General features: G+C 36.2%; 3 protein-coding genes across 3 annotated transcripts; 1 reads left to right on the plus strand and 2 right to left on the minus strand.

The window, feature by feature from the left end:
* Positions 1-1613: 1613 nt before the first annotated feature.
* Positions 1614-9315, minus strand: USP (UDP-sugar pyrophosphorylase). The gene is made up of 16 exons (XM_021969746.2): positions 9038-9315; positions 8845-8949; positions 8303-8419; positions 7953-8093; positions 7172-7274; positions 6237-6364; positions 6091-6162; positions 5899-5963; positions 5425-5485; positions 5204-5321; positions 4513-4637; positions 4116-4192; positions 3493-3658; positions 3219-3299; positions 2391-2630; positions 1614-1911 (listed from the first exon to the last, which is right to left on the minus strand). The coding sequence occupies exons 1-16, from the start codon at positions 9140-9142 to the stop codon at positions 1777-1779; spliced, it is 1839 nt and encodes a 612-aa protein (XP_021825438.1). The 5' UTR covers positions 9143-9315; the 3' UTR covers positions 1614-1776.
* Positions 9316-14761: 5446 nt separating this feature from the next.
* LOC110766402 (uncharacterized) lies at positions 14762-19055 on the plus strand. Its single transcript, XM_088246901.1, has 6 exons — positions 14762-14939; positions 15041-15083; positions 15562-16677; positions 16844-17078; positions 17920-18002; positions 18703-19055. Exons 3-6 carry the CDS (start codon positions 15664-15666, stop codon positions 18799-18801), a joined length of 1431 nt encoding a protein of 476 aa, XP_088103027.1. The 5' UTR covers positions 14762-14939; positions 15041-15083; positions 15562-15663; the 3' UTR covers positions 18802-19055.
* On the minus strand, positions 19010-20179 carry NDHM (subunit NDH-M of NAD(P)H:plastoquinone dehydrogenase complex). Its single transcript, XM_021969734.2, has 2 exons — positions 19603-20179; positions 19010-19343 (listed from the first exon to the last, which is right to left on the minus strand). The coding sequence occupies exons 1-2, from the start codon at positions 20056-20058 to the stop codon at positions 19161-19163; spliced, it is 639 nt and encodes a 212-aa protein (XP_021825426.1). The 5' UTR covers positions 20059-20179; the 3' UTR covers positions 19010-19160.
* Positions 20180-20186: the final 7 nt, after the last annotated feature.

The following is a 20186-nucleotide window of genomic DNA, read 5'->3' on the forward strand; positions in this document are numbered from 1 at the left end:
GAATCTCAAATATTTGATCTTAGATTTGATTCCCCTTTTCTTAGTATCGTTTGTATAGAAAGAAAAAAAGAAATTTAACAAAAAAAACCATCTCATTCCACATACTCTACCATTAGAGCTGAAAAAATCATTGGGGGTCCCGGAGATCTATTTTGTATTTGTTTGTTTTGTGAACAAGAAATGCGAGGGGAATCTGTGGTTGAAAATAAACAAATAAAATTGGAACTATCTCGTGGCTGCTCGTGCTATTTTCCAAAATTATTTTATTCCTTATTTGGTAGTCTTTGTTTTGGTCGAAGTAGTACCACGCATAAGATAATAGGACAAGGGTTATCTTGCTCTTTGGCGTCATTGAGGAGACACGTGGCTATTGGTAGATGCGAGAGGTGAGGTGAGGTCAATAATTGAAAGCACACGTGGCTATTGGTTATTTAGTCTTCTCGATGCACAAAGAGAGAGAAATCGACATGAAACAGACACGTTAATAATTTTCAACTATCGTCAGAGAAACGGTGCATGTCAAAGTCAGTGAACAAAGTTTATGACAATACTTTCTTTCTTTATGTTCATCGGCTTGGCACTCGAGAAATGTCAAAGTATAATTTTTCGCCTGTTTTCTTTTCCTTTTGCTTTCGTTGAGACGTGACCCAATTGAAGTTTTTTCTCTGTTATTTACTCTTGGGTCTAAAATCACGACCCAATTGATAGTAGGGTTATGATATGTACATTTACCTCCAACGGGGAAATCATGAATTCGGAAACTTAATAGAGAGACTTAACTTTGTAACCCATTTTCTTACAGGCACTAGTCATGAATGACCCTTCGTTTTAAACCCAACACCGCTTCCTCTCAAATTCCAAACTTGAGGAATAATTTGTGCATATCTCTCTCGTTACATAATTAATCATCTCATAAAAGACCTTCTCATCAAGTTTTCTTCTTTGATATATTGGGGTGGCATGACATAATTGAGCTACCGTCCATAACCGCCCAAAGAAATAATAAAGTTGAATGAGAAACTACCGACTGATTTAAATAATTTTGTATATAAAATGCCAAATAAATAAATAGAAGTCATCAGCAAACATGAGTTGAGTAAAGGTTCAGGATTAGATCTTCAATATAATGATTCCATTTCATTTCGTAAGGGGAAAAAAAAGGTAGAAAATTTCTAGAACGGCACGAGGAGGGAAGCATGGAATTCAAAAATGAGAATCACGTAACGAATACAAAAAATAATTGAACTCTTGCAAGCCACACATTGAAAGAAGGAATCAATATATGTGGTCCTACTACGGACATAAAAGAATATTGCAAGAAATGCCATCATTTAATTTATTCTGTCTCACGTCAACGGAGTCTAGTCCAGTGGAAAATTGTCTTAACTTCCATATAAGAAGTCTCAGGTTCGAACCCCCATGACATCTAGTTGTGTGTGTGTGATAACTCCCCCTCCTCTTTAATTTAGACTATCGCTTGTACTAAAATATATATATATATTTATTCTGTCTCATAGAAAGAAAAAAAAAAAAAAAAAAAAAAAAAAAAACAGAGAAAAAACTAATCAAATTTAGAAAAACCATACCAAATTTTCATCTGACAGCCAAACTAATTATTTGTAGAAAAATATATTGCATTTCAATTTGGTAATGACAAATTACAAAGGGAAAAGGAAATAAACAAAAATAAAAATAAAAAATAAAAATTCAGGCTATGAAGAAGTATCACCTTCAAGGCTTCAAGGCTCTCCATGCCATGATCACAATAACACTAGTTTAGTTCTTCTCCAGCTGTTCAATCTTGTTGATTCTGAAACCCCTTATCCTCAGTTCCTCAGGTACCGAAGTATCTTTGTAATCGACAGGTTCGAGGACCCAGCCCTTGTTCTGAACTGAACCTTCCACTTTTACCTGTTAAAAGGTGACATTATATAAACATACAAAACCATACGCTTTAATTACAGAGAGACTTCCTTCTTTTTAATTATAATGCCTCTGTTATATTGAAAACATAAATCCACGGGATAAGTAATGCTGCAAAACGGGAAAATATGCGAGTTGATTTAGACACCAAGGAAATTCAGAGGATACGAAGATAGCCTGACACTTATGTTTTTGGGCCCTCACAAATTTGAGTTGCAGGAAGCATTTGTGAAGAGCATAATACATGGTAACTCTTACAATATGCGAAAATTTAGCACAGGCTAGGGGATTTGCTAATGCTGATGATATTTTAGCTTATTCTGATTACATACGTGGAACTTGTGCATGTTTATCTGTAGTTAGGAAGTAATATTTATTTATTCTAAAAATAAAAACTAAAGTCTGTCATATTGACCAATCCGTGCAAATTTGTAACTTTGAAATCAAATTTTAGATTCTTCACATACCTCTGCATCATCAGCAGGATCAATAATAAGAGCCCCGTCCAAGGAGAGATCGTTTATAAAGACGTTGCGACCCTTAATAACCAATGTGGATCTCTGAGAAATTGAGCAACTTCCACTGACTTTGCTTTTTACGCCTGTAAAAGTGATAGCCCATTTTGGTTTCCATGTGATACGAGGCCACAATTCTACTTCTTGGCCGTTGAACACCTGTTGTTCTGGATCAGCAACTTGGACTCCGGCCTGAAAGACATAAAAGTGAAACCCAAATTCAAACTCTGAGAGAGAATCACTGAATTCACTGTAGATCTGTGGTTTAGATCATGTTACTAGTTCTATTGAGGCACTGATGGTTTTCTACAGCAACTGAACATTTCTTATGCATGCATGTAGACCAACATTTATTAAAACCACATATGCATCGCTACATGTAGAATGCAAGACTACCCAAATAAATGGAAACACAAACAGCCCTAAAGTGTCCCTAGGTCATGGTTCAATTGGGGAGGCTCTTCTCTTGTTGGGTTGTTGTGAAGCACAGGTTGGATACCTAACTTCTGATTTGATAGTGGTATTATTCTGTAAAGTGATTACAATCATATACTGAGGATGATAGTCCGGTAATCAGAATAGCAGCTCCCCTGGGCTTCCTCATCTAGAAGCCGTGGGGAAGAAGACCAAATTGATTCTTGTAAAGAGCTAATGCACCATCCTCCAACTATTCCAGAAAAGGTATGGCATGCTAATATTCCGGGAACATGTGGGTGTGGCGTAACAATAAAAGAAACCTAAGCATCATGATGTCAAAATACTATTCTTACTACTATTTACCTTTCTGAGAATGAGGCTGTTTGCACGATAAACTAACATTTCTCCAGAAGTTGCACTATGATATGGATTTCCCTTTGGTACCTTCAGTTAGATTCAAGCATATAATTAGAAATAAAATCAAACTGGCAACCCCAAACACCAACCTGCTATGGTAAAAGGCGGATTCAGCAGCAGAGTTCTTAATTCTTTCTTAACATGGATTCTCAGAAATTTGGTTGAGCATGTAAAACAGCATAAAAAGAATCTCTGGAAACAGGGCACTTAATTTCCATACCTTAGCAGCATCCTCAGGGTTGTTCTTCACAGGTGCATAAGCAAGCCATGGTTCCATTACTGTGAATCCCACCCTAGCAGTTGGAGGTAAAGTTTTTGGATAGTCTTGCATCATACACTCTAACCGAGTCGAGGACTTAAATGAAGTCTTGCTAGCATCTTTGTATCTGCAGCAACATCAGAAATATTAGATAGGATGATCTATAGTGGAAAGCAAAGGATTGCAGAATAAGAGAAATGAAGAATATATCATATATGTCAAGATTTGGAGGAAAAAGGTATTTCATTCTGAATTCTAGAGCAACAGTTCCAACCTGATATAATGCTGAATCTAACTTCTTTATAATGCCTTATCATCCAAAATCAGTAGGAGGTCCTACTTGCAAATTAATAATTTTACTTTATTATCTAGGGAAAAGATTTGAAGTACCCACACTGACATTTTATACTAGCGTGATTTTAATGACTTTGAGAAAGAAAAAGAACAAACAGCTAAAAGAACCATTTTCAAATGTAAATGCAACTCCTAATGTCTTCAAAACTTGATTTATGCACGAAATTAACAAAATACAATAGAAGCACAGCAGCAGAAATATGGGAAGTTCTAATCAAGCGGAGATTTACTTTGGGTTTACAAACTCCTTTATGGAACCTCCTGTTTTTGTGAGCTCCTCAATGTATGGACCAAGTTCCAAAATTAACTGCAAATGAAAAAAAAAAGTTAATGTTTTTAATGTTTTGAAATAAATTTGGTCACTATCAATGATATCAATTGTGATGATATCTAAAGATATGTCAACGAATTCCAGGAAGTTTTAACATAAATGCACATTTCTATCAGAAACATAATTTATATATAGATGCCTCTCTCTGAACTAATAGCAGGAATTTTGATAAAACTAGTGATGGTTAGAAAGCATAACTTTTTTTCTGGAAGGGGGACTGGGGTGGAGAGAGAGAGAGAGAGAGAGAGAGAGAGAGAGAGAGAGAGAGAGAAATGAAAATCTGGCCAGAAGATTACTTGGTTGATATTCCCAGGGAATGGAGAATAGCCAGTCTCAGAATTGGCATCACCGTCTGGATACCCAGTTGCTCTAAGCAGTGGATCAAGCTGGTTGTACTCCACATTGATCACCATCGTCCTCCCTGAAATAAGTTTTGCAGATGAAGACATATGTGATAACTACATAACCTTTTACACCAAAGACATTTAAGCATAATTGTAAAATAGTTAGATACCATGGTTTAGACACAAATTCAGGGGACACTGAGACTAAAGTTTTAGAAAGCAGCGTAGATTGGAGATATATAAAAATTCCATACCGACATACATATATACATCTGCCAAATTCATCTACATTCTACAGAAGGAAATATTAAGTACAAGTAGCAAACACCTTAATATCTATAGTAATCTTTTTCCTCCTAATTTAAAAGATACAAATGTTCAAGAAAAGTGCCATAATAAGCAACTGTCTCATGAGTAGTGAAACCAAGGGCTAGTTTTCTCTATAGGTAGAACTAAATTAAGAAGTTTCAAATATAAATCCCAAAGATGTAATTGGCATTCATTTTCACAGCCAGACATCAGATGAACTTTCAAAACAAAGAAAAAGAGTGGCAAAAACAAGTTAGCAATTCAAATCCTATAACTGTGAAGATTATCAAAATATATCTTATAACTTATAAGGAAAAGGAATTGTGTTATATACCATCAGCATGAGTAAGTCGGGTAATTCCTCCAATTGCATCTTTTGCTTTCCGTGGCACAGCTAGGGAGTTAACATGGTATTGTCTGGTAAAACTGACACCCAATGCCGCTGGGATTCCCTACAAATTAGGAAATATAATAAGATAGGGTTCTGATTATACATCCAACCACAACCCCTCAAATGGCTAGAAAGAATTAGAGGAAAGCATTAAAGCAACTTACATTGAATAGAAGTCCATTAGTATCTTGGAAGAACAGAACCCATCTCAAACCAGCCTCACGCCTGTAAAATGATAAATATTCACATATCATGGTATCATATTAGTGTCATACACGCACAACCTATCTACTGCTGCAAATTTCTAACAGGTAACTTCAGCCTTCAGACTTTAGCAGCAAATTAGAAATAAAGCTAGATTGTAAATGCAATTTAGCATTATCTTTAATCTTTATCTCATTATGCAGTCATCAGTCACAGAATAATTAGTAGCTTTAAATGTACTAAGGACCAGCAAAGTTGTGAGAGATTTAACCACACTATTCATCAAACTTTGAGCACACACAGAAGACCAATTGACATCTGTCTTTTGATTTTTAGAATCTAGGAGACCAAAATCAGAAATTACAATAATAAATATTAAATAAAATCATAGGGTGGCAGTTGTGCGCATTCCATAATGATAAATAATGACATACCAAATATTTAGAAGGCCGCTAGAGTAGAGTAGTGAATGCACATCACCATGCCCGTGAGGTTTGGTCTACCAAAAAGAGAAACAGAAGAGGAAACAGACAAATTGAATACTTAGGGAAAAGGAAATAACAAAGTTCTTCAAAGCCTTAGTCACTGAAATATAATGATTAGTTACATGTATGAGTAACTGTTACCTGAATCCTGTACTTGTTACGTGGGTCCACTGCAAGCCTGGCATCATTATCATCTAAGCATGCTACTTTTTCCTGTAACATTCTAGAGAATTCATATAACATCTAGAATGAGCTTTCTTCAACAACTCAGTAATGACCACATGTACCTGCTTTAGAAGTTTGACTTGAGTAGGTTCCATTCCGAAATAAGAATTTGACTCTAAAAGCTCTAGTGTACGAGAATGTGTATCATCCGATGTCATTATAACCAGAGGAATTTTTGTTTGGGATTCACCTACAGATTCGAAAAGAAACATTGATATGATTGAAAAGATAAGAAAATTTAACACAACAATTGCCTTCACAATAATTAACTGCCTTTCCTAAATAAAACCCAACCACTTAGAAACCTATGCCACATCAAATAATTAATCTCACCATGTATCTGGCATGGTTTTATGTGCTTCTGGTGCAAAATAAGAGAGTAAGAATTAAATAATAATAATAATCTAAGCATGCTGAGATTGGTCCCACATCAGCATTAAGTGCTAGTGTTGGACATGAAAAAAAAAGAAGAACAAATCTGCAGAGGGAACTTTTGCTCTTTCCTCACGTCACAAATAGAGAAAAAGTTATATGTGAAACTTGGATGGGTTCCACATAATGGTACCATGTTCTCTTCTATGCCGACTGGCACCTCATCATCTCCTATGCGTGATAAATCCAAGAGGAAACTTCCCCTATCATTATCTTTCTAATATTTCATCTTTGTTTCTTTCTCATTTTTCATTTTTCTTAGATGATCTAGTATTTAGGGGTCATGGTCAAACACTGTAACAGTCCCGTGTTACAAAGCACACGCACACAAATGGAGTGTTTAACGCAAAGGACTAAAGTTTAACTTTAGAACCCTGTATCACTGGTTCCAGAATGCTGCTCTCATACCAGCTCGAGGTGGACGTTTGCTTTTGAAGATCTTGTATTTCATATTCATGAGACACTATAAAGTAGAAATGGGGAAAGAGCATCTCAACATTAAAGGTAGCACTAGCATCCTACAAAATTTAACCACATACTATGTGATACTGAGCTGGTGACAAACCTGGTGGTGCAAGTTTAGAGTTAGCATCTTGAAGAGCCAGAATTGATTCAATATAATACTGTAAAAAGCATGTTCCTGTTGTGGTTTCTCTTGGAAGAGCCAACTGCAAAACGTAAACAATAGGTTACACATGTTGGCACTAGTTTAATCAATATGTGGCAATAAGTAATCAGCCCCATTAGTACTTTGGCATTTTTTGTATCAACAAGAAGATGTGTTTTCACATCAAGCCACTTGCATTTATCTAACCCAGTAAGATTAATTGCAAGCTAATTTATTAAATGAAAACCTGATATAATCACAGGAGATGTTCAAGTTTACCCACAAGGCCAACAATGCTTCATGTCATGGGAATGTTTGGTCAAGAAATATGTCCATAAGTTTAATTTAGTACACCTCAAGAATGCCAACAATAGATCAGAAATACTACATTGAGGACTGAATAAAGTGCAAATGCATCAGTGAAATGCTTAAAAACATGAGCAAATGATTTGAAAATCAAATCTGAGCCCTGACCATGCTCAATGAAGGCTAGAGCCTGCTTGACTAAGAAGATATTTGGTTCAGAAGGAAGATGCTACATGGCAAAGATGCAAATCAAGAAGAAGACACTTGAGGCTAGAGAGGAGTAAAAAAAAAACCAATAAGGAGAGTACGGATAAAGCCATCAGAAATAATTGGTATAAAAATCATTGTAAGTTGTCTTGAGAGATGCAATGCGCTTGAAAGTATTAAAATTGACAGAAAACTGAGTGACCATAATTGACAGTGAATTAGAAACCTTAATCCCATTGTATCCCAGACGTTCCCCAAGCCCACCGGCAACAAGAACAAATGCAGCTTTCCGAGCTTCTTTAACACCTGCCTCCTCAAAACTGATAAAGCTGTCATCACCAAAAGTCAATGTTTCACCTGTTGGAACCTGAAATGTCATTGCTCAAGTATCACTCTATCACGTTTCATGTTGTCGACCAGAAGTCATTTAATAACCAATGTTCTATAAACAATATTAATAGCACTGCGACATCAAATGAAATCATATGGATCAATGGTTTTATACCAGTTATCCAGAATCATCAACTTTATCCAATGTATATAATATTTAAATATATGAGACCTATGTACACTTACAGAAGGTGTGAAGCCGTCAAATGGGTTCTTTCCATCTTTTGAATCGGCTAAGAGTTCTCTAGCAGTTTTGATATATGATGCCAAACCCCCTGGATAGCTTGAATTAAGCCGAGTCACCTGTAGTGAATTTCAATCAGAAGACAATTGAAAATATAAAATAAAATAGTATCGGAACCCACCAGCAAAACAACATTTTCCAGAAACACTGCCTTTTAAGGCAATGGTGTTATCTTGCATGTTTAATTACAATGTTTAAATCATGAATAAATTCTGGTTTTTGAATTTTTTATAAAACCAACTTTGTTCCAAAGCATATCATGTATATGATTTAACATTTTTCATTCCTCTATCTTCATTGCTCAATTGAGTTGAAATGGACGCTATATGAAAGAAACGGTGATTACACAGAGAGTATCGAACTGTAACTTAGATCCAACGCCTCCAATTTTGCAAAACAAAATTCAATTTCAGATCCGGGGGGAAAAAACAAAAAAAAAAAGGTAATCTTTTACGCAAATAGAGACAAAAAAAAAACACCAAACCTGATCCAAAAAAGCTTTCTTTTCCTCATCATCATCACCAGGCTCCGCCCAATGCTCAAACAAATGACTCTGTCCCGTTTCCAACAGGATCTTCGCCAACTCAATCTACAACTCACCAACAATCCCACTCAAAATCACTCCAAAAAAAAAACGCAATCAAAATTGTTCACAAAAACAATAATCCCATACGTACCTGTTCGGCGGTCAGAAGGTGGAGATTCTTCTGAAGATTCGGAGGGGAAGCGTCGATGCCGAGGTTCGATAGCTTCTCGGTGGCGGCATCGAGTGCGGAAGCCATTGTTTCTGTGGCTAAGAGCGAAGAAGCTACGCAGTAATGGAAGTCCTTGTTGTGTTCGACGAAAGTCCGAGTAGAGCGCGAAACTGATGAGTTGCGTGCGGAATTGTGGTGGAAGTGGAGGGAGTGGCTTGCACAGAAACGGAGTGTATTTGTATTGTATGGATGGTTTTTTTTCTTTTTGGGTTTTAATATTATATATAGGCGGTAAATTGGTGCTGGTCACGAAATGTTAGTTATTTGGGCCCACTGTTTGCGTGCCTCTCTTTGTAATCTCCGTGACGTGGGCGTTTATTTCACGCCGTCGTTCTCGTCCTTCGAATTAATTCGGAAATTCCGATTGGTTTTGGTGCTTGCAACAATACGGTGCCGTATAAAGGCAAATAAGCCAAGTATTTGTTTATCAAATTGTTTGTCCTCTTTATTTTTTCGGAGTAGGGGAGATTTGAACTCGAAATATAATCCAACAATAAGAATAGAAATACCTCATAGACCAAAGTGTTAGTTAATAATTTGTTTTATATTTTTGAATTTCTCTTTGTACAAATATATCTAGTGATCTACAAATCTTATATCTTAATATAAAACTACGATCCTATTAAAAATGTACATAATTTTACTTATTTGAGCCATATAATATTGGTTTTTATAAATTACAACACATTTGTATGACGAGTGTATAAATTTATTTTTATAGACTATATATAATATTGGTTTAATGATAATGTTTTTTTCAAATTATATTTTTTTGGAAAAAGACAAAAAAAAAAAGGGCACTTTCAAGCGAAGCAGATGAGTGGACCAAGAATTCGGATACCAAACATTGAAGGTTGAAGATGAGTTAGAAACAGGCAAAGCATGAAAAGGTTGAAGATGGTCAATCGTTGTCTTTGTTTGTTGGTAAACCTACTTTACATTTGTCTAAACTTACGATGAACATATGCTATAAAGCATATCCTCCTCACCTAAGAATATTTTCAGTTACCCATAAAAGATAATAAATAAAAGGAAGAAATTATATCCCGTTCTCCTTTTCCCAACTTACCACATATCATCAATCCAATAAGTATTTGGTACTAATTTAGTTCGAACATGAAATCACTAGTCTACAAGTAATTAATCCTTTCTATTCGGCTAGACTCTGTTGGTAATCATACTTATTAAATGCATTATTATTTTTTTGGTATTTTAAAGCAATCATCTTTAAACCCTAGCCCCCTCTCCCAAAAAATACTTATAGAGCCGTTTTCACTTTGAGGGGGGAGGAAGCCACTGTTCTTCCTCCCCTCTCCCCTCTCCCTTTTTCTCTTCCTCCCTATCTTCTTCCCTCATTTTCAGAGACAAAAGGTTTTCCCTATTTGTCTACGTTTTGTTATGATTTTCCTTCAACTATCATAGACGGCTGAGATTTGGCGTTGGATCTCCACCTTTTTTTGGGCGTCGAATCTTCACCACCATCCTTTTTGCGGTTTCTTTATGTTTGGAATAAATCACAAAGACTCTTTGGGTTCATTGTGTAGTTTTCATCTCTTCTTTTGTGAGAGTCTTTCACCTTTTATTTGTGAAAGCTCTTCATCTCTCATTTGTGAGAATTTTATTTGTATTGTTATGACTTGGTTTTTTCAAGCATTATCTCTTTTTTATTATTCTTAGTTTGCAATCTTAGTTAGGATGCCTATGGCAGAGTTTCTTCGATCTTGCATGATCATTAGTGGAGGCGCACAAGATTGTCTTAATTTTGATGTTAGACCGCGTTGTTATTGTAGTGGCTCTTTATGGCTAGTTTGTATTGGCTCTTTGTGGCTAGTGACTTTTTTGGCTCAATTATGAATGCAATTCTAGAATTTATTCACACACAAAAAAAACACTCATAGTTTCAACTATTTGCTGAATTAATGTTTACTGACTTAGAATGAGGAAAGTCATGAATCTTCAACAATAATATTACCTTACGACATGTTTACTAATCTATAATTGGATTATGAGGAATTGAATTGAGGATGAATTGAATTGAGGAGGAGTTGGATTGAGGAGAATTAGATTTTGAATTCTTATTGAAGTTGTTTACTAAACCATATGAATTGAGAGGAGTTAGATTATAGATTTCTATTGAAGATTTTTACTAAATCATATGGAATTGGGGTATGAGTGATTCTAATTACTAAAATGTCCTCGTTGTTGGGTTAAAGCATATGGTAAATTTGGAAATTTTAAAATTGTGTGAGGATATAATGGGTAAAAAATATGAATTCCTAATGGGTTAGTTCTCCACGAATTAGAAGACCACCTCCTACTCAAGAACTGAATTCCTCCAAAATCAAGAATTCAATTCCTAATTTTGTGTGGGCCCTACTGACTTTTAAATTTCTTGATGTCAAGTAAACAGAGGAATCTTCCATATGTGGAATTCAATTCCTGATTAGTTAACTGTAACATCTAGGAATTTTTTTTTTTTAATGATATTAATAAAATATATATTTTTAACTTAATTATGAGTTATAATTATTATTTTTTTTTAAAGGCAACGTGTAAGCCAAGCCTTTGTTCCTCCCTTCATTCTTTCCCCCCTTCCCTCGTACATTCTCTTCAAAAATCTGATTTTGATATCAAATTGGGATAAGTTGTAAACCTATTGGAGATTACTCACCTAGGTCTAGGCTAAGAGTATTAATTTCATAAATTAAGATAAGATAAGATGAAGGAGATAGAATTTGGGGTGAGGAAGAGAAGAAAAAAAAAATCTCTAAGGTGAGTCAATTTCGAAAATTTTGGTTTTAACCTTGTGGTTGTGTAATTTTAGTCTCTTAAAGAATAATTTGAGTCATATGAGTGTTAGGAAAATTGAATTGGAAGAGGTTGGACTTCTATTTTCGGGTTGAGTGGATAGAGCAATTTTTCAACTATGGGTGTTGTTGATTTTGGTTTCATTTTGAGTTTTTGATGAGTTCGATTGATAGGTATGAAGTTTAGAATAGTTTTAGAAGCCTTAGGAACAACTTGGGGTGTTAGAATGGTTGAAAACAACTTTGAACAAAATCTGGAAAATGTCATTTTCTGGACATTTTCAGCCCGTGAGCCTCACTTTGGCTCTCTTTTTCTCCCAATATTTTGAGTATTTGAGGAATTCAATTGTCGGGTTTTAAACTAGACATGGCAAGGAACAAAAACAAATTGGTTTCATCAAATTTGGTTGAGTCTTGATAGGTCAAACACATGTGCAAAGTTTGGAAAAAAAATCTGTTTTCTGCAGAAAACCAGCCATGAGCCCAACTTTGGAGCTAGTTTTCTCCTTCGTTTTAGCTCCGTTTTCAGTGTGGTTTGTTGGGTTAGAAACTAGAGACATTAAGCTTCAAAACCACTACAAGTTTGCCCATTTTCGCTAACGTTTGGTCGGTCAAAATGCCTCACAAAATCTGAGATTAAATTTGAAAAACAAGGAAAAGTTGCAGGATTTTTTTTAAAATGATAAATAGTAACTGGAAACAAGCCCACTTGCGGCTCCGGCAAGTAGCGGAGCATGGGGTGCATTCTCTATGTTAAGAGAGAAAAATATTTTTATAAAATTAGATTTTCTAACTTCATTTTTGTTATTTATTTTTTCAAATCTAGGAACGGGAGAGAACCCGGCAACCTCCGAAGGGTAATTTTGTCATTTTAGCTTCTTGAACACGAGGTAGGGTCTCTAACTTTTTCCCCAATGATTAGACTATATCACTTTTAATCTTGGTGTTTGTATATATTATATAATACTAAATATGAATATCTTGTTGTTTTACTTGGTGGGTATCGTTAGGTGAATGCTAATGTTATTATTTTATGAATGTTTATCGCATATTAAATGATGTTTGATGAATATTACTATCCATGTGATTAAATTTAAAATATTATTATTTTTATTTGAATTGTTATTATTCTGCAAACGTTTAAGCTGCATTACATATGGATCATAAATACAGTTGTGTTGGGTCTGTGCGTAGTTTAAGATCTATCTAAAGGGTGGGAGAATACTTTAGATATATCAGGAAAAAAAATGTGGAATATATTCAGGTGACGGGAGTAGAGCTTGAATATATTGAAGTGATGGGAGCAGCGCCTCTAATGAAAAGTGAAAGTTGAGAAATTCGTTAACAAAACTTGGGGTAAGGGACGGATGAGCACTAATTTATATTTTAGAGTATTCAGAGCCACAGTGGCATGGTATGAGACATACATGCTTGATGCCCTAAAGTATGAATTAGTGGGTTTAGAAGGGAGTGAGTTCATGACATCATCGCATATGCATAACTCATTTATCTTGTAATTGTTAGGAAATCGAAGTTCCACCAGAGGACTAAATCAGTGTTGTTAGTTACTGTCTGTAAAATTATTAAGGAATAAATTGTTGGAATATTACTCTAGTGTGTGTAACTAGCTTTGAGCTACTGCGACTCTGACTTTGTATTTATTATATAAGTTTGTAATATTATTGGCTCTATTTCTATCATATCATAGTTATAGGAGTTTGTTTTTATAACTATGGTATGATTCATGCCTTAATTCGGAGATAATCCTTATTTTCGAATCGGGGGTGACATTAACACACCATTAATGTTTACTAAGAAAATCATCAATCAAGAAAGTTAGGGCTTGTTTGGTACACCATGCAAGCTTGGACTGGCTTGGCTAAAATTTTATCCCATGTTTGTTTCACCCGGTTCTAATTTTAAGTGGGATTAACTAATACTGGGCCCACCAAAAACACCTTCTTAGGTGTTCTTAGCTAAACCCATCTGAAGAGGAAGGACTAACAGTCCCTACCCAATTAAGCAATGAGCAACCACGCCCAATCGCTCCACAACCACCGACCTACCAAGCGACAGCCACAACCACCATCCACAACCACCAGCCATAGCCACCAACCACAGCCACCCAAGAAGGAGAAGACATAATTGAAGAGGAAGAGGAGAGAATAGAAAATTTTCGAAAAACAAAACAGAGAAGAGGAGAGAAAATGTAGAAGAAGAGATGAGAGAGATTTTTCAAAAAAAAAACAGAGAAGAAGAAAGAAAATGGAGAAGAAGAGGAAAGAAAATGGAGAAGAAGATGAGAGAAAATTTTAGAAAAAAAACAGAGAAGAGGAGATAAAATTTTAGCAAAAAAGAAAGAAAAGAAAAGTAGACATAAGAAGAGGAGAGAAAATGGAAAAGAAGAAGATGAAAGAGATGTAGAAGGGAAGAAGAAGAAAGAGCAGCAGATTGGTTCATCCAAAAAATAAAAAAAGAGATGCAGAGAGGAAGAAAGAGATGGAGAGAGAAGAAAAGTCAAAAAATATTTAAAAAATTTTACTTTTCAAAAACAAAAAAATTGTCCTAGTCCAATCAAACATATACCGAACGCTGTATAAGTATTATCCAGCTTATGTCAAGCCAAGCCAATCCAAGACAGTACCTATATTTAGTCCAGTCCATGACAGTACCCCGTACCAAATGAGCCCTTAGTGTTTTACCATATTTTATTTATTTATTATAATGCTTGTTTTACCATATTTTATTTATTTATTATAATGCTTGTTTTTCTAGATAAGAGAAAATTAAATTGTAATTAATAAAAGCTTTATTCAAGAAAAGGTAAGGACTTTTGTAGCAAAAAGAAATAGAAACATAGGATTTGTAATTAAAAACCGTAACGTCGCCGCTCTTGCAAGTGCTGGGCACCAAATTTCTTCTTGTCATCTTTGTAAAGATAATCTTCCTGCGTCTGCTGCAGCTAGGGCTGCGAACTGGGATTCTCTTTCTCTGGGTTGCCCTCGCCGCTTTTCCTTGTAATCTTTCCTTTGCTCATTTTTAAATAAAAAAACACTGTGCAGTCGACTGAAGTCCTCAAACCTGACGAAGTGTAGTGATGCTTTTGGCTTTATCTTAGGGTTCATTGTGCAAACTTGATCTCTTGCGTCGCTTGGATTTAGGTAAGAAATAACATCAAGATCCCTCCTGAGAAAACACGGGAAAGCTATTTACTTTTTTATTGCGCTAATTTTAAAGTCTCTGTTTTTAGTGTTTGTTTTTTGTGTCTCACTGATGTTGGGTTTCTGTTATTTTGTTCAGAGAAAGTGTATAACTTGGGATCTTCGTTGTTTTTTTCTTCTTTTCCTGTATTTTCTCAGCCCAATACCCCCTTTTGGTTCCTGAGAAAACCCGGGGATTTTTTTTTATTGTGCTAAATTTCAAGTGTTAAACTTTACTGCTTTGATTAAGGTTTAATGATGGTGGGTTTTGTTATTTTGTTTAAAGAAAGTGTAGGAATCAGGATCGTCACTGGTTTTTCATTTTTCTGTATTTTCTCAGAAACCAAACGGGGGTTGTTCTGTTCCATCGATATTACAGAATTGTGGTCACAATGCATGCTCTGATATTTGCATTATCGATATATGATTTTGTTTCTAGGTGTTTTGAAACAGAAGCTTGGCAGTGCAACGTCTCAGTCACTGACTTAGAAGTAGTGTGGGGAGAGACGAGGAGGGTTTTTTGTGTGCTGATTGTTGGTAAATGGCGCCCTATAAGGGGATACGAGAGCTCAACAGTTTAAAGAAGGATTATGAGGGGGATTGTGAGGATGACAAGAGGTTGGCCAGGCGGAGGAAGAGAGAGTGCATTGCTGATAGGAATTTTGAGCCCAAATCCTGGTTCAGTGCCACGAAGAAAAGAAGAGACTGTAGTATCCAAGGGGAAGAAGAAATGGAGGATAAGGATTTTGAGAAATCATTGAATGGTTTAGATCTTTATGGCGATTGGGTTGATGATGATGTGGATCCTGACTATAAGAAATTTTTGGAAAATCTGACGGAAGATGGAAACTCCTATATACTGGTGGTTGTTCGAGAGAATGAGAATTTAGAGCTGATAAAGTATGAACAAGAAGATGGGGAACTAGATGAGACCATTTTAGATACCCCAGAAACTTTGAAAAAATCTCAGGTGAAAAAGAAGACAGAAAGAAAAAAAGCTTTGAGGGGTAGTATAAAGAGGGAACAAATTTATTGCTTTAACGATTCTGTTATTCCTTTGAATGAAGAAGAGTTTAAGAGCCCAAGAACTGTTAGGTATGCTATGAGGGAAAAAACAAGGGGAATTCCGGAAGATTCAGAGGGTCTGCCAAAGAAAAAGAGTTCAGAGGTGAAGAAGAATGTAAATGTGGAAGCTCCGGATCCTGTTTCCAATAGGACAAGAGGGCGTTCTAATAAATTTCATGGTTTAGAGGTTCCCACTACTCGAGAAACTTTAAAAAGTTCTCATATGAAGAAGAAGAATGTAAATAAGAAAGGTGCAGATGGTGGTACAAAGGGGCTTCCTGTTAAAATACCTCATTTGGCAGAGCATGGACGCAACCATGGAGCTGCGTCTGGTCAAATAGACAGGGACATGGACTATCAAGAGTTTCTAGATGGTCTACGAAAATATGGTGGAAAAGTGGTGTATATACCTACAACTGGTGGACCAGTGGCAGTTGTACTTGAGGAGGATGTGGAGAGTAAAAATGAGTATTTTACCTCATTTACGGCAGTATGCATCTTCCCCCGTTTCAGCTTTGGTTTGTTTTTCTAGTTTATGCTATCACGTGCATACACACGCACTCATACACACATGTGCATGCATAGTTTTATTAATTTGTGGCTTCTGATGATTTTTTAATGGTTGTTTCTACTTTTAATTCTTTGAAAATAAAAAGGTGGACATAGACAGTGGGTGGTGTGTTGAAACTTGTGATACAAGTCATGCCCAGTTTAGGATGGGGCTTATGAAGGATCTTAAACGGCCTTATGACCAAGAAGAGTATAAAAGGCTCTTGAAAGAACTGACCCTACGAAGGCCAATAAATCACGACAGAAATCTGCGCAATGGAAGAACAAAATCCTACCCAGTTGCAGGGAAATTAGGAGCTTCATATCGAGAGCAGCACATAGGTTGGTTTTCTTTATAATGCATTTGTTTTCCCATGCTTGCTGCTGTCTTTTTTTTTTGGTACATATGGGGTATGCTGAATATGAAAATTTTTGTGGCGGCTGATTCTCTTATATTTAGGAAGTCTAGGATTTTGTATGCTCCACTGCGCATATACATGTTAAATGAACTGAATTGGGCATTGAGTATATAATGTGGTCTGATCCCTTCCTTTAGATTCATATTTTATATTGTTTACATTTTAATACCAGAAGTACAAAGATTTAGATGATTCACACGCTATTATGCATGTTTAGATTATACAGAACTCTGATTCTTGTTGATTGGGAAGTTCTTAAGTAGAATCCTCATGCCTCTCCTTGCAACCTTTTGGGGGATGAACTGGGGCCTTATTAGATTTGGTCCCCAGAGTTCGATTGGAGCCCATTATGGGTCAATCCTGCTACGTTTATCCGTTAACTATATGTACTTATATTGCCTGGTTTATGTTTAAATTTTAAGGACTTAAAGTTCAGTAATATATTTACATACATATATTGTAAATTGATTGATGGTGTAAGGCCTTGTTGTCTGTGTAATGCCATTGCCTTTGCGTACTGCTGTTTAGCTCATTTAATGAGGACTGCTATCTTAAGAGAGGTGTAGGGCATCTTTTTTGAAGTGGCAGTGTTTTCCAACATGACTTCTTTAATGACCAAAAATTATTATTATTATTATTTTTCATTTTCCATGGTTTCTTTGAAACTTATTGTTTTAGATGCTTCTGTGTACAACTTACCAGTTTTGCATTCTTTCAATTTTATTGTATTTAACTTCTAATTAATTTGTTTTCTAATCTTGCAGTCCTGGCAAGAAAGATTGATGCTGCTGGTAGCGACCGCCCTAGAATTTTGAATCTTTTGCGTGGATTTTTCTACTGGCTGAAGGTTAGTTTGTTTTATATTTTGTTGCATGTGTGTGCTTGGTACAAGGGTATCTGCTTAGTTTGTTTTATTGAGCAAACCATCCATTAGAAAAAGGTAGGAAAAGGATTTGGTGTAATGTGGCAGTTGCTACTTGACATTCAATCCGGTGATACACTAACTAAAATTTTGTTGGGGTTGATTGCAATTTTTGTCCAGTTTTCAATACCCATATTGACGTAAGACTTTTTTTTTTCAAAGTACTGGGGGCATTTTCATTTATGAACAAGGGGGGCAAGCCCCAGAAAACAACCAACTAACCTACATCAGAACAAATCAAACGAGATCTAGCAAATCCTAACAAATCATCAGCTAACAGGGAAATAATCCAGCCAGGAGCGTCCTCAAACACACAAGCCCCTAAATCCATATTGTAGCTCCAATTAGCCAGGCCATCTGCAACACAGTTCTTCTCTCTGTGTTGAACATTACAATCACCAATCTGCATTTGATCACAGCAGCTACTAACCAAAGCAGCATTCATCACGCACATGGCGTATGCACGGATTGACATGCCTTTGCATTGTTGTTTATATGTTGGTGCATGAATTTGCATGTGTTACTTTGCATCATGCACATTTTCTCTATCAGTTATGCCCAGTGAAGATTATTGCATTCTCTTCTAATTGCATTGATTTGTCTAATTGTTTTAAATTTTTGTTAGAATGTGGCGCAAGAAGGATGCTTCTGTCCTTGGAGTGACTCGTCTTGTTTGAAGGTGTTGCCTCAAGCTGATAGAAAAAGGAAGTTTAGCCGCATGTAGGACTTCTTGCATTATCTTCAGATTGTGACGGAAGCGCAGTTGTACAGATTAGGCTGCAGCTGGGTAAGGTGTTAGCATGAAAGTTATCAGGGATTCAAAGTGGCACATTTTACAGCTGCATCATACGATGCTATGCTTTAGGAATTTTTGTGAATGATGCATACTTTTGTTCTCGCTAATGGAGTGCTAACTGTATATTAAAATCATATTTGACTCTCAAAATCAGACGTATATTTTTCTTTTTCTCCATAAAAGTTAACCTTCAATGATTAAGAACAGATAGAAGGGAAGCCATCATCATATGACAATCTAATATAAAATATACATTTTCTTTCTCCAGCCATTCTGTTTGGATCTTATCATTGTACATCCTGAGGTTGGATATCATTGTTATTGAACATAATGCGAGGCTTGCCCATGCTGAAGTTGAGGACTCTTGCATCCATGTTGTATTTTATTTCCCCATCATATAGCATCTTCCTTATGTAGTGCTCTATATCCGAACCAATCAGACGCAGAGTATATTCTGTCAATGGGGCACCCTGATTTTCACACCAAAGTAATATAAATGCCTCAGCAAGGAACAGAACCCTCAACGCTAGAAACAATTCAAGATTTAAGAGGAATATGGGTTTTGTGTTTAATTTAAGATTTAAGCCTTGCTTTTAGTCATGAGGCAAATGGCTTGTAATTTAAGTGATTAAAAGTATTTACTCCTGCATCCGAGATTATAGATTCAATTCGCTCCTAACTTTGTTTGTATAAAGGGAAAAAAAAAGTAGTCATGGGACTTAAATTTACCTCATAGTGATCTACAAGCTCTTGGAAGTAGGAGTAGACCTTATTGCAGGTTTCAGAAGTCCACACAAACTCCTTGGTGGGGTCCAGGATAATCGTGAGCTTATCCATCTGTGTCTGATCAAAAGCACAGGTTTCTGGGTCAACGTAAGCTGCATAGATCCTGACATGCCTTGTCACACTGCTAAGCCAATCCCCTCCATATTCTCTGCCCATGTTCTTGCTCTGCACATTCACTTGTTTTTCCACTGGCCTTGGTGTGGTTCCTTTTGGCTTTATTTTCTCCTTTTTCAACTCTTGCCCTCCCTGCACCTCCACCTCTTGTGGTTCTTGGACTTCTGGCTGCTGAGCTGCTGATATGGAAAACCCCCTTCTCTTTCTCACTTCTTTCCTCCCTCCTCCAACATAACCCAACATGGAAAACTTTGCCAAAGCCATCGAAGAGGAAGTTGCTGCCATGGCTGAATGCAGAGAGCTATAATTGCCCTATGGCCCAAATTTCTGAATCGTTTATGTAGTTTTGTTTTTATGTAATGATGATGCTTTCAGGTACCGAAGTTTTGGGAAATATGGAAGGCCAATAGGCA

Source organism: Prunus avium, chromosome 1 (genome assembly GCF_965620075.1).
Source record: "Prunus avium chromosome 1, drPruAviu1.hap1.1, whole genome shotgun sequence".
Taxonomy (NCBI): domain Eukaryota; kingdom Viridiplantae; phylum Streptophyta; class Magnoliopsida; order Rosales; family Rosaceae; genus Prunus; species Prunus avium.

Coding starts and splice junctions, on each gene's coding strand:
- USP (XM_021969746.2), bottom strand. CDS start 9,142: ATGGCTTCCGCACTCGATGCCGCCACCGAGAAGCTATCGAACCTCGGC. Junction 6,365..7,171: donor CTCTAAACTTGCACCACCAG/GTTTGTCACCAG, acceptor TCGAATCTGTAG/GTGAATCCCAAACAAAAATT. Junction 6,163..6,236: donor AAGTCAAACTTCTAAAGCAG/GTACATGTGGTC, acceptor AGAATGTTACAG/GAAAAAGTAGCATGCTTAGA.
- LOC110766402 (XM_088246901.1), top strand. CDS start 15,664: ATGGCGCCCTATAAGGGGATACGAGAGCTCAACAGTTTAAAGAAGGAT. Junction 17,079..17,919: donor ATATCGAGAGCAGCACATAG/GTTGGTTTTCTT, acceptor CTAATCTTGCAG/TCCTGGCAAGAAAGATTGAT. Junction 18,003..18,702: donor GATTTTTCTACTGGCTGAAG/GTTAGTTTGTTT, acceptor AATTTTTGTTAG/AATGTGGCGCAAGAAGGATG.
- NDHM (XM_021969734.2), bottom strand. CDS start 20,058: ATGGCAGCAACTTCCTCTTCGATGGCTTTGGCAAAGTTTTCCATGTTG. Junction 19,344..19,602: donor AGCTTGTAGATCACTATGAG/GTAAATTTAAGT, acceptor TGTGAAAATCAG/GGTGCCCCATTGACAGAATA.